Raw genomic sequence first — 16,827 nt, 5'->3', positions numbered from 1 at the left:
GGTGGTCGGTAGGTCAGAGAGGTTCTCCTGCCCCTCTGCTCTGCCCTTTAGTTGAGATATTATCAAGATATACTTGGGGAATATATATATACGTATATATATAAAATATATACAGCCATAGCACCCTGAGAACGCCCCATCCCGTCTGATGTGGGAAGCTAAGCAGGGTCGGGCCCGGTCAGTGCTTGGATGGGAGACCAGCTGGGAACAGCGGGTGCTGTGGCTGAGCCAGCACTGGGCCCTTGTGGCCAGGAAGCCAATGGGACCTGGGGGGGATTAGAAGGGGGGGTCAGTAGGTCAGAGAGGTTCTCCTGCCCCTCTGAGGCCACACCTGGAACAGTGTGTCACATCTGGAACAGTGTGTCACATCTGGAATAGTGTGTCCAGCTGTGGCCCCTCAGTTCCAGGCCAGGGACGCGTTCCTGTGTCCCCTCAGCCGGGTGTTCCCGCTCGGGGGGGTTGCACTGGATGAGCTCTGAGGTCCCTCCAGCCCCTGACACTCTGGGATTCTGTGTGTTTGATGGTTTTAATGGGGGCGGGCGGTGTTCGCAGCTTCCCCAGCCCCACTGATCTCCACCCTTCTCCTTAACCCCGCTCTCCAGATGAGATCCACGATGGGATGAACCTGGAGCTCTACTACCAGTAGAACCGTCCCCGCTGGTTCCCCCTTCCCGGTGTTCTCTTCCCCCCACCCCCCAAAATCCCCGTCTCCCCCCGGTATCACCGAGCAGGAGCCATGTTAGGCTCTAAACCCTTCCCTGAAGTGTTTAAGTGATTTATAATAAACGTGTTTCTCGAGTTTCTGGTTGCCGTGTGGTTCCGGGTGGGGGGGGCACCGGGAGCCGTTTCTTTCCGCCTTCCTGCCACTTTTGTCCGCCCGCGGCCACCGTCTGCGCCTCCATCACGTGACCAGGCCGCCTTTCCAGCTTCAACGCAGCCTCCCGCCCACCTCCAATGAGCGCAAGACGGACGGGCGCACTCACCAATTGCAGCGCGGGGAGGTTGGGCGCTGCCTTCCCTCGGGCCAATAAGAGCGGGGAATGCTGTGTTAGGCCCGCCCCCTCGCCGCGCCAGTGGGGCCGCGCCGGGTGAGGGAGGCGCAGTTGAGGGAAGATGGCGGAGGAGGAGAAGCTGCCCGCGGGTTGGGAGAAGCGCATGAGCCGCAGCTCAGGTGGGGGCAGCGGCCGCGGGGTTCGTGGTTCTGGGCCCGTGGGGCCGGGCGGGAAGCGGCTCCGTGCGTGGGGAGCGCGGCAGAAGCGGAGCCTCTGGGGAACAGGGCGGGTTGGAGCCCCCTGAGCCGCTTCGGCCCTGGGGGGGCTGCGGTGGGTCCATCGGCCGCTGCTCCGCGAGTCTGGGGGGGCTGAGGGACCCCACGTTGGGGTCACAACGGAGAGTTCGGACCCACTTCGGGATCATCAAGAGGCGACTCCACAGGAGCCTCATTTGCTGCGGGGGGAAACCAGCCGGGAAGGTTTATTTTCTGGTAGAAATAAGGGGGTTTTGGGGAAGGAAGGAGCGACCACACGAAGCTGTGAGCGCCGCGAACGCCTTTGCTGCGGGACGGGCCCCACAGGGGAGGTTTGACAGCGCTTGGGGCTGTGAACGATGCGGCCGGGGGGAGTTTGGGTTAAAACGTTGATTCTTGGGGTTCAAACTCTGATTCTTGGCGTTAAAGTGTGGATTCCTGGGTCTGGAAGCTGCTCCTTTGGTTAAAAACTCAATTCTCGGGGTCAGAAACCGATTCTTGGGATCTACAAACAGATTCTTTGGTTAAAAACTCAATTCTCTGGGTCTAGAAACTGATTCTTGGGGGTCTCGAAACTGATTCATTTAAAAACTCAGTTCTTTGGGGGTCTGGAAGCTGGTCCTTTGGGGTCTAGAAGCTGGTTCTTTGGGGCTAAAAACTTTGATTCTTTGGGGCTAAAAACTTTGATTCTTTGGGGCTAAAAACTTTGATTCTTGGGGTCAGAAGCTGATTCTTGGGGCTAAAAACTTTGATTCTTTGGGGGTCTGGAAGCTGCTCCTTTGGGGGTCTGGAAGCTGGTTCTTTGGGGGTCTAGAAGCTGCTCCTTTGGTTAAAAACTCAATTCTCGGGGTCAGAAACTGATTCTTGGGGCTAAAAACTTTGATTCTTTGGGGGCCAAGAAGCCGCTTCTTGGGGTCAGAAACCGATTCTTGGGATCTACAAACAGATTCTTTGGTTAAAAACTCAATTCTCTGGGTCTAGAAACTGATTCTTGGGGGTCTAGAAACTGATTCATTTTAAAACTCCTTTCTTTGGGGTCTAGAAGCTGGTTCTTTGGGATAAAATCGTGATTCTTGGGGTCCAAAATTTGGTTATTTGGGCTAAAAACTGATTCTTGGGGTCAGAAGCTGATTCTTGGGGCTAAAAACTTTGGTTCTTTGGGGGTCTAGAAGCTGCTCCTTTGGGGGTCTAGAAGCTGGTTCTTTGGGGCTAAAAACTTTGATTCTTGGGGTCAGAAGCTGATTCTTGGGGCTAAAAACTTTGATTCTTTGGGGTCTAGAAGCTGATTCTTTGGGGTCCAGAAGGCAATTCTTGGGGTCCAAAACGGATTCTTGGGGTGCAGAAGCTCCTTCGCGGGTTTATTTTGCTAAGCTCGACCTATCTCGCCCGCAGGCCGCGTCTATTACTTCAACCACCTGACCAACGCCAGCCAGTGGGAGCGGCCGAGCGGCGGGCGGCCCAACGGGCACGGGGAGCCCAGCAAAGTGCGCTGCTCGCACCTCCTGGTCAAGCACAACCAGTCGCGCCGCCCCTCCTCCTGGCGCCAGGACAGGATCACGCGCACCAAGGACGAGGCGCTGGAGCTGATAAACGGCACGTAAATGAGCACAGGGTGTCGGGGACCTGGGAGCGGGAACACCCGGCTGAGGTGACACGGGAACAGGCGGTTTGAATGTCTCAGAGAAGGAGACTCCACACCCCCTGGGCAGCCTGTTCAGGCTCTGCCACCCTCACCCCCAACAACTCTCTTCCCATATTCAAGCAGAACCTCCCGTGTTCCAGTTTGCACCCATTGCCCCTTGTCCTGTTGTCACCGATGGCTCCATCCTCCTGACACTCCCCCTTTCCACATTGATCCCCATGAATGTCACCCCTCAGTCTCCTCTTCTCCAGCTCCAGAGCCCCAGCTCTTTATTCCTTTCCTCACACGGGAGATGCTCCACTCCCTCCAGCATCTTCGTGGCTGCGCTGGAGTCTCAACAGCTCCCTGTCCTTGAGCTGAGGGGCCACAGCTGGACACACTATTCCAGATGTGACACACTATTCCAGATGTGACACACTATTCCAGATGTGACACACTATTCCAGATGTGACACACTATTCCAGATGTGACACACTATTCCAGGTGTGGCCTCCCCAGGGCAGAGCAGAGGGGCAGGAGAACCTCTCTGACCTACTGACCCCCCCCTTCTAACCCCCCCAGGTCCCATTGGCTTCCTGGCCACAAGGGCCCAGTGCTGGCTCAGCCACAGCACCCGCTGTTCCCAGCTGGTCTCCCATCCAAGCACTGACCGGGCCCGACCCTGCTTAGCTTCCCAGATCAGATGGGATGGGGCGTTCCCGGGTGAGGAAAGGAATAAAGAGCTGGGGCTCTGGAGCTGGAGAAGAGGAGACTGAGGGGTGACATTCACGGTGATCAATATGGAAAGGGGGAGTGTCAGGAGGATGGCGCCATCGGTGACAATAGGACAAGGGGCAACGGGTGCAAACTGGAACACGGGAGGTTCTGCTTGAATATGGGAAGAGAGTTGTTGGGGGTGAGGGTGGCAGAGCCTGAACAGGCTGCCCAGGGGGTGTGGAGTCTCCTTCTCTGAGACATTCAAACCGCCTGTTCCCGTGTCACCTCAGCCGGGTGTTCCTGCTCCGGGTGTTGCACTGGATGAGCTTTGAGGTCCCTTCAACCCCTGACACGCTGTGATTCTGTGAAGGGGACGGAAAGGAACAGCCTCACCTTTCCTTAGCACAAAATGAGATTCACCTTGCGAAACAGCGTCTCCTATCACACCGATGTTTCCTCCTCGATCTGTGGCGTCTGCAGAGGGAAGCGCCACAATTAAATCGTTGCTTTTATAAATACCCAGCTGGTTTTATCAGTAAATGGAATAAATTCCTACAACGGGGCCGTTTCCATCCACTTTATCGCTAATAAATACTCTTCCTTTGAAGGTCATAGGGAACATCACCTCATGATTAATTACTTTACGGTGGTTTCTTGGATATGATTGTAAGTTGGATTTCTGGAGTGGCTGAAGCTCCTTGGGGTCTGTTTTGTTAGTGACTTATTTAGTTGGCTGGGAAATATCATTTATCTCATAAATTTTCTTGTTACGGCTTAAAACCCATCCGGAAAGATCCAGACGCTCAGTTATGGGAACGAGCGTTTTTTAACTGACCTTTTAATACTAATCATTCACTCCTTGGGGATTCTTGGTGCTCGGTCTCACAATCCAAAGCTCATTTATTCGCAATAAATTCCTGCGGTTCGGGGGGAGCAGGAGGCGGAATCACCTTTGGAGGCTTTAATTTACCAGTTTAAACCAAAATAGGCCGCGGCGTAAAGCAAAACCCGCGCCAGGGAGGTTTAATCTTGGCTCCAGGAGGTTTGAGAACCTGTTTGTTGTGGGATTTTGGCCTTTTTCCCCCTTTTCTAACGGAATAATTTGCTGTATTTCCAGGCTACATCCAGAAGATCAAATCGGGAGAGGAAGACTTTGAATCCCTCGCTTCCCAATTCAGCGACTGCAGCTCGGCCAAGGCAGGAGGCGACCTGGGCGCGTTCGGAAGGGGTAAGTCCAGCTTAACCCAGCATCTTAAGCCTAGGATCAAGATTAAACCCCGACATTCTTCACGGCGGGGGGGTCAGGTTTAATAACACTGGGAAAACAAGCAGGAAAATGCATTTACACGCCAGGAAATGTAGTTGGACGCCTTGAAGTTAAACCAATAGGAGCAAAACCACAATGTTACTCGAGGTAGGGACGGGATGTCGCGCGAATGCGCTTCCAACCCCAAACTACTCCCCCCATCAGCCGAAAACTTATTGTTCCCCTTAGAAATGCGCTTAATTGTTTCAATCCCTCTTTCCCGTTGGCTTTTTGAACCCGTTTTCCACCTGTAAAAGGAGAGGGAGCTGATTTTCTTTAATGGGAAAATCAAGATAAAATGGTGTGTTTTCCCCCACCTTGAAGCTGTTAAATCTGGTTTAAATAACCAAAATTCGTGTTTTGTATTCATCCTTTTGGGTGGAAATCGAGTTGTGGAGCGGAACGAGAAGCGGATAAGTGGATAAATCCAATTATCGGTGAGCAAGTCGTTAAGAAGTGGTGGCAATAGGACAATTATGGTGTTGCCGCCAAGGGAATTTGTCCCGTAATTACCAATCGCACCAAAATCTTGCTAATGAGAATGAATCCTTGGAAGAGCGGAGCCTCTTTGGCTTTATCTTAGGAGGGAAATACAAAGCGATGATGTACGGCTACAATATTCAACGAACAAATACGTCGCGAGGGTGGTTTTCCACTAGATGGCAATGGAGCCACACGCGGCGCCCAAACCCCGCGGCTCTCCCTCTTTGCCTTTGATCCCACCAGCCTGGAAATGGGATTTGGTAGAACCGGTTGCTTCTAGGTGACGTTATTTCCACGTATCTCCGCGAAGCCCGTTGGATGAGCCGTGTTGGTGGGGCGGGGAGGCCGGGCCCGTGCCCCACGGCAAGATTTCCGAGTCCTGGTGGAGAATAACCCCCAAAATCAAGGTGATAGGGCAGATGTGGCACCGGTGGGTGGCACTGGGTTTGGAACCGAGGAAGCTGCTCATCCCAAGTGGCGGGTCCTGCACTTTGGCCACAACACCCCCCTGCAGCGCTCCGGGCTGGGCACAGAGTGGCCCAAAGGGACCTGGGGGGACTCATGGCCGGGAAGCTCAACAGGAGCCACCAGTGTGGCCAAGAAGGCCAATGGTGGCCTGTCCTGGATCCAAACGGCGTAGTCGGCAGGACAAGGGCAGTGATGCTCCCCTGTGCTCTGCATTGGGGAGGCCACACCTGGAGTGTTGTGGGACGTTCTGGGCCCCCCAGCTCAGGAAAGAGATTGAAGTGCTGGAGGGTCCAGAGAAGAGCAACAAGACTGGGGAAGGGGTTGAACACGAGCCCCATGGGGAGAGGCTGAGGGAGCTGGGCTTGTTTAGGCTGGACAAGAGGCTTAGAGGTGAGCTCAGCACTCTCTAGAACCACCTGAAGGGAAGTCGGAGCCAGGTGGGGATTGGTCTTTTCTCCCAGGCATTTCGCAATAGGACAAGGGGGCTTAAACTTAAATTTAGGCTGGAGATTAGGAAGCAATTCTTTGCAGAGAGAGTGGTCAGGCACTGGAATGGCTGCCCAGGGAGGTGCTGGACTCACCGGCCCTGGAGGGTTTTAAACTAAGACTGGACTTAGTGCCGTGATCTAGTGAACGGGCTGGAGTTGGACCAAGGGTTGGACCTGATGGTCTCTGGGGGCTTTTCCACCCCAGTCCATTCTGGGATTAAGTGAAGCCACATGCATCAGGTCACTCCAGGAACCAAAACCCCTTGTTGTTTTAATTTAGAAGGGGGAAACACCAAGCCGAAGTTATTACTAATCCCGAAAGGGAAGAATTGAGCGATTTTTGGTGGCATCTAAGAGCAAGGGGGACAAATGGTGGCCTAGAGCAAGGGGGCCGAATGGTGACCTAGAGCAAGGGGGACAGATGGTGACCTAGAGCAAGGGGGACGGACGCATGGTGTCCTAGAGCAAGGGGGACAGGTGGTGGCGTAGAGCAAGGGGGACAAAGGGATGGAGACCCTGCAATATAACCCAAAATCCCATCACTCTTGAACCCTTTGGTAGGAGAGCGGTGGCTCCTCTTGGCCAGATATTGTGGCCAATTATTATTCCTCCCGCTCGTGATCCCTCCGAGCGCTTCTGCCTTATCCCGCCCACTAAACCTCCTGCAACTCAGGGACTTAGAGACCAGAGCGATTCTTATCTAGGTCGTGACATTACCCATGTACCTTATAAATTATTGAGCGCAGCTCATAACTCACGCCATGTCCTAACCCGGAGGGCGCTTGAGCCGGGAAGGTGAAAACCCACTCGTGCCAACGTGTTTTTCGGTTCTGAGCATCAAAGCAAACCCCGCTTTGTTTAAAACAGACAAAAATCCGCACGAACGAGCCGTTTCGATTCATCTCGCGGCGGCAGATGAAGCAACCCCCCCCATGGAGTTATTAATTAGTGGCTTTGTTGGGCTGGCAGGTGGCTCCATTCGCTCGGCGCGGTCCCGGCGCCGGTTTAATGGCGCTTTCTGGTGTCTGTTCCCCACAGGTCAGATGCAGAAGCCGTTTGAAGACGCCTCGTTCGCCCTGAGGGCCGGCGAGATGAGCGGCCCCGTGTTCACGGACTCGGGGATCCACATCATCCTCCGCACGGAGTGAAAGTGCCTTGGCCGGGTAGGAAAGCCGAGAGGAAACAAACCCAACTCCAAACGCTCTCCCCAAACGAACTTCACATCCAGTCGATTTCAAAGCTCATTTCATATCAACGTCTCGGCGGCGGAGCCTGATGGTTCGCGCCTCGCCGAGGGCGAGGGCTCAAGCGACGGCCCGTAGCGTCTTTGCGAAGCGGAGAGGACGCCCAACGCGGCCGCTCGAGTCCTCCTGACGTCTCCTCGACGCTCCGCTCGCGCTCCAGAGCTTCCCACACCCACCCCGGTAGAGTATTTATTGCGGCGCCGGAGCCGGCGTCCAACCCTCTGCATGTTCACCGCACCCCAACCAGGGCTGCGCTTGGCTCGTAGCTCCGACTCCCAAAGCCCGATCGACCATCGGGTCGCGACGGATGAGCCGGCTCAGCGTCCGTCCGTCCATCATCCATCCATCCATCCATCCCGCTGTTTAATTTAGGGTGGATCGGGGCTGTTCGTTGCGCTGTAGTCGGGGTGTTGTGCGGTGCCGCGGTGCCACGGTCACTCCCCCTTGTCGTTTTGCCGCGTCGGCGCCGTTCGGTAGGGCGGCTTTCCTTAATTCTTCATCCCTTTTAGCTAGAAAACCCTTTATTCTTCCATTTCTCCATCCGCTCGTGAGTCGTCTCCCGGTTACTCCGCATAGCGAAACGACACCAGGAAGATCAAACGAACGGCAAATTAATAGCCCGGCGCAAACCGGCTGTACGGTCGCGGTTCTGAGCAGGAAATAAAGCCCTCTCCAATTAAACACAGTGATTAATTCCTTTCCCTGCACGTCGCTCCTATAGGAACAAAAAACCCTCCGCGGTATGTGCTGAGTTGGCTCTTTTAAATCTGAAAATGGAGACGTGGTGGTAAGAAAGAAAAGCTCCGGGTTATAAGCTCTAAGTGAATATTCGTTATTTGTTATTCTTTATTCGTTATTTATTCTGGGTTTGGATTTGTCGACGGCTTGTTTGGGGAGAACTGATGAACCGGTGCGAGCTGCGGCTTCAGATGAGGTATAATCAGTATTTAATAACTATTAATCAGTATTTAATAATGATTAATCAGTATTTAATAATAAGGCGTGTTTTGGGCCTTAAAAAGGCATATTTGGGCTTTTAAAAGGCTTATTTCTGCCTTAAAAAGGTGTATTTGGGCCTTAAAAAGGCGTATTTCTGCCTTAAAAAGGGTATATTTGGGCCTAAAAAGGGCATATTTGGGCTTTGAAAATGCATATTTGGGCTTTTAAAAGGCCTGTTTCTGCCTTTAAAAGGTGTCTTTGGGCCTTAAAAAGGTGTATTTCTGCCTTAAAAAGGTCAATTTGGGCCTTAAAAAGGCGAATTTGGGCTTTGAAAAGCCCTATTTGGGCCTAAAAAAGGCATATTTGGGGTTTGAAAAGCCCTATTTGGGCCTAAAAAAGGCATATTTGGGGTTTGAAAAGCCCTATTTGGGCCTAAAAAAGGCATATTTGGGGTTTGAAGGGGCACATTTGGGCCTTACAAAGGCACATTTGGGCCTTACAAAGGCATCTTTGGGCTTTCAAAAGGCATATTTGTGCTTTAAAAAGAGATATTTTTGCCTCCAAATGTGTATTTTTTGCCTCCAAATGTGTATTTTTTGCCTCCAAATGTGTATTTTTTGTCCCCAGAGGCCTCGTTCTGCACTCCAGGCCTCAGGCCTGCGCTGCCCCCACGGCGACCGCCCCGGGCTCAGGCGCCCTCCATCATCCCAACAGCCCCATTTATCACCATATCCACATATATCACGACATCCACCTTTATCACAACATCCCCGTTTATCCCAGCGCTCATATTTAACGCTCCGTTCTCATTTATTGACGCCTCTAGATGTAGCTCGCGAGCCGCCACACGGAGCCGGGCCCAGACGCTTCCCCCCCGCGGGGCCATTTTGTGCGAGCGCCGTCTCCATCGCCAAACCTTAATGACACCGTCACCTCCAAACCAAACACCCCCAAACCTTCATTGCGTCATCATCTCCGTCTAATTCGCGGGGTTTCATTCCCCCGCCTCCGCGTTTCATTACGGGGCCGAGCATCCAAGCTCGAGGATGGAGCCGGAGCCGTAATGAATCGCCGCTAATTAGGCATTCCCAGCCTAACGAAGCGCCCTGGAGGGGCGGGGGGGTGGGACGTGGCGCTTTGTGCGACATCATTCCGACAGAACGAGGCTGGATTATTAACATTTTCGCTTAATTTTAGCGGTTTTCCTCAGTCCGCGTGTGTTTGCAAACAGGGTCACGATCAACCCCAGTTTATTACCGGATACGGCTCCGAAATGCGGCTCAAGGTCCCAGCACACGGCGGGGTCCCTTCCCTGTTGGGTTTGTGACTCGATTGTCTTATTTTACCCCAATTTTCCGCCTTTTTCCGCTGTTTGGTGCTTCAGACTCCGGTGCCGGCTCCGTTCCCCTCTCCAATGGTGAATTATGCGCTCGGAGAGCGAAACCAGGAAGGAAATTGTGCCCCAAATCCCCCGCAAACGGCACCGGGGGTGCTGGATCCTCCATAATAGATTCAGGAACATGATTTATCCACCCTCGGGTCGTTATTTCCATGCAAAGGGCTCTGAGAATGTTCGAATGTGACAAAGACTCCGCTGGTCTTGGTTTGGGCCAAGCAACGTCCCCTTGGCCCCACTCCTGGGTCGCTAAGCTTGGGTCTAAGTGTTCGTTTGGGTGGCTAAGCTTGGATTTAAGTGTTCGTTTGGGTGGCTAAGCTTGGGTTTAAGTGTTCGTTTGGGTGGCTAAGCTTGGGTCTAAGTGTTCGTTTGGGTGGCTAAGCTTGGGTCTAAGTGTTCGTTTGGGTGGCTAAGCTTGGGTCTAAGTGTTCGTTTGGGTGGCTAAGCTTGGGTCTAAGTGTTCGTTTGGGTGGCTAAGCTTGGGTTTAGGTGTTCGTTTGGGTGGCTAAGCTTGGGTCTAAGTGTTCATTTGGGTCGCTAAACTGGGGTCTAAGTGTTTGTTTGGGTCGCTAAACTGGGGTCTAAGTGTTTGTTTGGGTGGCTAAGCTTGGGTCTAAGTGTTCGTTTGGGTGGCTAAGCTGGGGTCTAAGTGTTTGTTTGGGTGGCTAAGCTGGGGTCTAAGTGTTTGTTTGGGTGGCTAAGCTGGGGTCTAAGTGTTTGTTTGGGTGGCTAAGCTTGGGTCTAAGTGTTCGTTTGGGTGGCTAAGCTGGGGTCTAAGTGTTTGTTTGGGTGGCTAAGCTGGGGTCTAAGTGTTTGTTTGGGTGGCTAAGCTTGGGTCTAAGTGTTCATTTGGGTGGCTAAGCTTGGGTCTAAGTGTTCGTTTGGGTGGCTAAGCTTGGGTTTAAGTGTTCATTTGGGTGGCTAAGCTTGGGTTTAAGTGTTCGTTTGAGTGTTTTGGTTTGTGTTGATGATGATGATGATTATTATGATGATTATTTTACAGCACCTGCTTTTTGATGATTTTTGGCCCCCAAATGATGGTGGTTTGGCCCCAAATTGTGATGTTTTGTCCCCAAATGATGACTTTTTGGCCCCAAATGATGACTTTTTGGCCCCAAATGATGACGTTTTGGCCCCCAAACGATGATGTTTTGGGCCCCAAATTATGGTGTTTTGGCCCCCAAGTGATGACGTTTGGGTCCCAAATGATGATATTTTGGCCCCCAAATGATGATATTTTGTCCCCCAAATGATGATGTTTTGGGCCCCAAACGACGATGTTTTGTCCCCAAGTGACGATATTTTGTCCCCAAATGATGATATTTTGGACCCCAAATGATGGTGTTTTGGCCCCAAATGGCGTTTTGGCCCCAAATGATGACGACGTTTTGGGCCCCAAATGATGGTGTTTTGTCCCCCAAATGATGACGTTTTGGGCCCCAAATGAAGGTGTTTTGGCCCCAAATGGTGACACTTTGGCCCCCAAACGGTGACGTTTTGGCCCCGGCGATGCCGTAGCCAGGTCTTTTCCAACCCAAACGACTCTCCGATCCAGCTCAATGTTCTCCCCCCTCCTTCCCTGACAGCAGAGCTGCCTTCTCATAATTAACTTAAGTCGCTGAGACCTCGTTTGGCTCCACCGCGCCGGCAAAGCTCCCAAATCCCATTACTCCCATCCCCATGTCCCCCAGTGTGCGTTTCTGCCCCCCCGGGACTCCAAATCCCATCAGGTACCAGTGATGTGATGATGATGATGATGATGATTATTATTATTATTATTATTTTACAGCACCTGCTTTTTGATGATTTTTGGCCCCCAAACGATGGTGTTTTGGCCCCCAAACGATGATGTTTTGGCCCCCAAGTGATGATGGTTTGGCCCCAAATTATGATGTTTTGTCCCCAAATGATGACTTTTGGCCCCCAAACGATGATGTTTTGGGCCCCAAATTATGGTGTTTTGGCCCCCAAGTGATGATGTTTGGGTCCCAAATGATGATATTTTGGCCCCAAATGATGATATTTTGTCCCCCAAGTGATGATGTTTTGGGCCCCAAGTGGGTGTCCTGGTGCAGGGATGCGGAGGTGCCAATAAGACGCCGAATTAGCGCGGAGTGTTTAATTCCCGTTAACGAGGTAAATAAATACACCGGGGGGGTGGGTGAGGGGACCCGGCTGCACCGGCGCAGCCCCCGGCGATGCTCAGCTGCATCCTAAGGCTCCCGGTTGCCATGGCAACTCCCGAGCATCCCAACCGCTGCTGCTGCTTAGAGCCGGGGGGGGGGGACCCGCAACCTTGGCGACGCACCCAAACCTTTGGGCGCTATTTTAAAGTTTATATATATATTTAAGATATCTTTATCATTCCTATATTCTGCGCAACCCTCTAGGAAGGGGGATTTGGGGGGGATTTGGGTGTCACGCTCAAAGACACCCCAATAATCCCCCAGCTGGCGAACCAGGGGGGACCAGGGTCCCTTTTGCATCACTCGTCCCCACTACTCGTGGGTATTGGATGCGGTTTTGGTTCTTTGGCACAAACTCCCGGCGTTTCTGCCCCTTTTTGAAGGTGATAAATAAGAGGAATTTGGCGCTGAGCTCGCCGGGGGCTTCATCCGGATCTACAAGACTCTTCTGGCTCAAGAACTTCAACCGGCACCTGGTTTTGGCGTCGGAGCCGCGCTCCTCTCTCCGAACGGCTCTCCAAGGCAGATGATGACCATTATCCCCAAATGATGCATTTCCAGCCCTCCAAAAGCGCAGCCGCAATTAATCAGAGTCTATTTACGGCAGCCTATTCATCAAAAAGAAGGGAAGAAATCAGCCGCATTGTAACGGGAGGTTGAACGGCCGCGCGTTCCGAGCGATCTCAGCAAGCTGCAAACGTCTCGCTGGGGGGGTGTTTCCATATTAATGACTTGGGGGGGTGATTAACACGCTGCTCATGCAGATTGAGGGCGCTGGTTCGGTTGGGACACAAGTTTGGGATTCAGGCTCCGCCGTCCCGTTCGTTGGGTGGATTTAATGAGCTTCAGCAAAGCCCGCGGGATGTTTTCCATTGGGGGTGTTGGTCCGGTCCACAATGTGATCCCGTTGGACGTGTGGATTTGGGGAAAAGTGTCATAAATGTCGCAATCTTTGCCGTGTGGCCCCAGCCTGGGTTTGGTGACCTCGCGGTGGCTCCGGCGCCCTCCGAACCCTCCGCCCGCTTCTCATCTCCCACTTTTCAACAGCAAAATAACCCAGGGAGATGAGAGGGTTCACCCCCCTCAAATCACACCCAAGCGCTTCATTTGCAAAGGCAGCCTGCCATTCGTCATTAATAACCCTGGGAGGTTTCTCTTGGTAACGAGCAGCAATTAGCAAAGTTAACGGCATGAACTTGGGTGAAGGGATCGCACTGACAGCTCCTGGACACCGGAGCCAACATCTCCACCCGAGCTCCTCGTTAGTGCCCCAAACCCCCTCGGATAATTAACCCGTGTGCCCGGTGAGAGCTCGTTAGCCACACATCTAATTGCCTAAAGGGTGGAAGGTGAGTCATCCCCAAGCTGGTCCATCATTGCCAAAGGCTTTCGGTGCAGGTCCTGGGGACACATTGTTGGCTCCGAGCCCCTCGTGGTGTCAATATGGGACCTTTCCCACCCCACATCTGGATGGAGACAGGATGTGTCGGTGCCCCCACATCTGGATGGTGCCGGGATGCACCGGCGTCCCCATATTTGGATGGGGCTGGGGTGCATCGGCATCCTCACATCTGGAAAGGGGCTGGGATGAGTTGATGTCCAACATCTGGACGGCGCTGAGGCGAATCAGCATCCCAACATCTGTGTGGGTTTGGGATGCATCGTCATTGCCACATCTGGATGGGGCTGGGATGCATCGGCATCCCCACATCTGGATGGCGCTGGGGTGAATCAGCATCCCCGTATCTGGATGATGCTGGGATGCATCCGTATCGCCACATCTGGATGGAGCCATGATGTGTCAGCATTGCCACATCTGGATGGGGCTGGGTTGCATCAGCATCCCCACATCTGGATGGCACCGGGATGCAGCATCATGCTTGCATCTGGATGGCGCCAGGATGCATTGGCACCTCCACATCTGGATGACATCGGGTTCGTCAGCCTCCCCACATCTGGATGGCGCTGGGATGCACCAGTGTCCCCATATCCGGATGGGGCTGGGGTGCATCAGCATCCTCACATCTGGAAAGGGTCTGGGGTGCATCGGTGCGTCACATCTGGATGGGGCTGGGGGTGCTTCAGCGTCCCCACATCTGGAAGTGGTTGGGATGCACCGGCGTCCCCACATCTGGATGGCGCTGGGATGTGTGCTGGAATTAATGAGAAAACAGCAGGAAAATAGACGGGGGGGGGGACGGTGCAAAAAGCTCTTTCCCATTGGAGAGCATGGGGCTTTAACCCCCTCTGCTCCAAACCCTTTTATTTCCTTCATTATTCCTCACTGCCAATTAATTAATGAATCAAACCTGCAAAGTGCTCTTAGAGCTCGGGGCCTTAATTCAACCTGTAATTAAGGCTTTTTTTTGGGGGGGAGCACAGTTTGGGGGTGTATTGAGCTCTCCCCCTCCTCCTTCTCGATGCAGCCGCTTTTTTGGGAAGCAATTCTCCATTTCTAGTGAAAAATGCGCTTCCATTTAATAAATGCCAGCCCCATCCATCCTGCGCTGACACCGGCGAGGATGGATGATGGAGGTCGCCCCCATCTCCCCCCCTATAATAAATGTTCTGTCTCTTATATCGCTCCTATTCCAGGTGGGTTTTGGGCTATTGGGTGGGAAATTAATGTATATGTAAAAATAATGGCAAGGGATTGAGCGGCTCTGCGGGGATTAATATAAACCCTGCCCTAACGAGCTCCCGGTTTTAATTACAGGGTGGCTGGGGTAATAGCGTTGGGCTGCGTGTGTGCAAACACGGCGAGCGCTGCTGCTCGTTGCGTTTGACGAGTTAAATACGGGTTTGGTATCCAAGAGAAAGGGGAATCAATGGGATAAATCTGCGCCGCCTCGCGCGGGGGAAAACGCTGCGTTTGGGGTGAAAACCGGGGAAAAAGGCTCAAGTTTGGGTGAAGGGATGGGCAGCGCTGCCCCCCCACCCCATTAGCACTGAGTGAGTTGGTCCGGAGCTCCGCAAAATGTTGTAAATATAGATATTTTGAGCGTTTTGGGGGGAAATCAAGGCTGTGGGTGCTCAACCCCGTCCCCCTGTAAGGGTTGTGAGCACCAATTAACACCCCCCCCCCCAAAATAATACCTTTGTGCCCCAGCTCTGCCCTAATCCAGCCCCATAATCCAGCCCCAAAGCAAAACCCTGCTGGAAATTGGGGGCTGCATCACATTGGGGGGCACAGCTCCCCATCTCCATCCCTGCACAGGGGGGGGGATCATCTCAACCCCCCCAGCCCAACAGGGAAGAGGCTCCTGGTGCTATAGCAGCTGATTTTAGAGCTTTATTTATTAACATTTCGCCACGAAACGTGCATGAAATATTCACAGCAAGGGAAGCCTTCAATATTGAAGAGGCGTTTTGCAGCGTCACGCTTGGGGGCTGACTCATCGCTTTAAGCCCGGCTTAGCTCTGCGGCGGGTTTAGCGACGTGCCCCGACATTTGGGGCCAGGGGAGCAAACCGGGGAGCTGCTTTTGCAATGGGGGGAGCAAAGTCCTCTCCCCTCTTTGCTCTTGCTCCCCGATCCCCCCAGCGCAGGGTCAAAGCCTCAAGGTTAAGCCTGGCTTTACATATTTAGCCAAGCAGAGGCATCAGATTCATCCTTTATTCCGCATCTCAAGAACACGGAGGCCGGAGCAGCAGCAAGAACAGACACGGGGCTTAACAAAAACCTACACAAACCATGAAATTCGCCATCCCTGATCCTGTTAGGAGAGGCTTTTAGAAGGAGCCTAAGTTTTCTAGGCGAGGAAGACAGGCTGTAAAGCCATTTAGAGAAAAATAACCTCCCCGTGGCTCAGAATAAGCCAGGACCATCTTCTGCTGTCTTGGGAGGATAATTTGTGACTAAAGCCACAAGATTAAGGAGGCGTCGAGCGGAGTTTTTCAGGCTGAGCCCGTCAAACCGCAGCCATGGGGAAGATGAGGTTGTGCTCCAGTATGTTTTAAGCTGAGTTTAGTGAGGTCTGAGCCCAGGGACGAGCGGCCATGAGGACACGGTGGGTTTTGCGGTCAAGCGGCCGCCGGTTCGCGGGAGGAAGAGGCGCCAAACATCTCCTGGGAGGCGTAAGTGAGGTAGAGAAAACCGTCCTCGTCCTTGTTGTCCCGATACAGCTCCTGCATGGTCACGGCCATGTTGGGCAGCCCTTTGTTGTTCACCAGCAGGTAGAAGGTCTGGGAGGAGGCCAAACAGAGCCGCGTCCTGCCCAGGGCGAGTGGTAAAGACCCTCAAAGTCAAGTCCAACCACAACCCAACCACCCCCGGCACTAAAATGGCCCCAAGAAGCTCCTCTGTTCCCCCCCAGTGATGGCGGCTCCAGCACCGCCCTGGGCAGCCTGTTCAACGCCCCACAGCCCTTTGGGGAAGAAATCACCCCCAATTTCCACCCTCACCCTCCTTCTCCAGCGCCTTCCCAGCTCCGTTCCCTCCTCTCAACCCGCTCCAGCTCCTCAAGGGTTTTAATGGTGTGAGGTGACCCCAACACCCCTGGGGCCGCCAGTTGAGCCCTGAGGTGATTCGGGCGCCATTTTGAGCCCTGAGGTGATTCTGGCACCATTTTGAGCCCTGAGGTGACTCTGGTGTCCCTGGGACCACCATTTTGAGCCCTGAGGTGATCCCGGTGCCATTTTGAGCCCTGAGGCAATCCCAGCGCCCCTGGGGCCACTACTTGGTGTTTTGAGGTGATTTTAGTGCCATTTCATGTTTTGAGATGATCCTGGTGC

At 53.2% G+C, this 16,827-nt stretch overlaps 1 protein-coding gene across 1 annotated transcript; it reads left to right on the top strand.

The window, feature by feature from the left end:
• Positions 1-1,072: 1,072 nt before the first annotated feature.
• On the top strand, positions 1,073-8,256 carry PIN1 (peptidylprolyl cis/trans isomerase, NIMA-interacting 1). Its single transcript, XM_082073955.1, has 4 exons — positions 1,073-1,171; positions 2,639-2,839; positions 4,702-4,812; positions 7,368-8,256. The coding sequence occupies exons 1-4, from the start codon at positions 1,114-1,116 to the stop codon at positions 7,475-7,477; spliced, it is 480 nt and encodes a 159-aa protein (XP_081930081.1). The 5' UTR covers positions 1,073-1,113; the 3' UTR covers positions 7,478-8,256.
• The last annotated feature ends 8,571 nt before the right edge of the window (positions 8,257-16,827 follow it).

The sequence above is a fragment of the Streptopelia decaocto genome (genome assembly GCF_964273445.1).
Source record: "Streptopelia decaocto genome assembly, chromosome: 29".
NCBI lineage: Eukaryota > Metazoa > Chordata > Aves > Columbiformes > Columbidae > Streptopelia > Streptopelia decaocto.
This window is presented reverse-complemented; position numbering and strand designations above follow the sequence as displayed.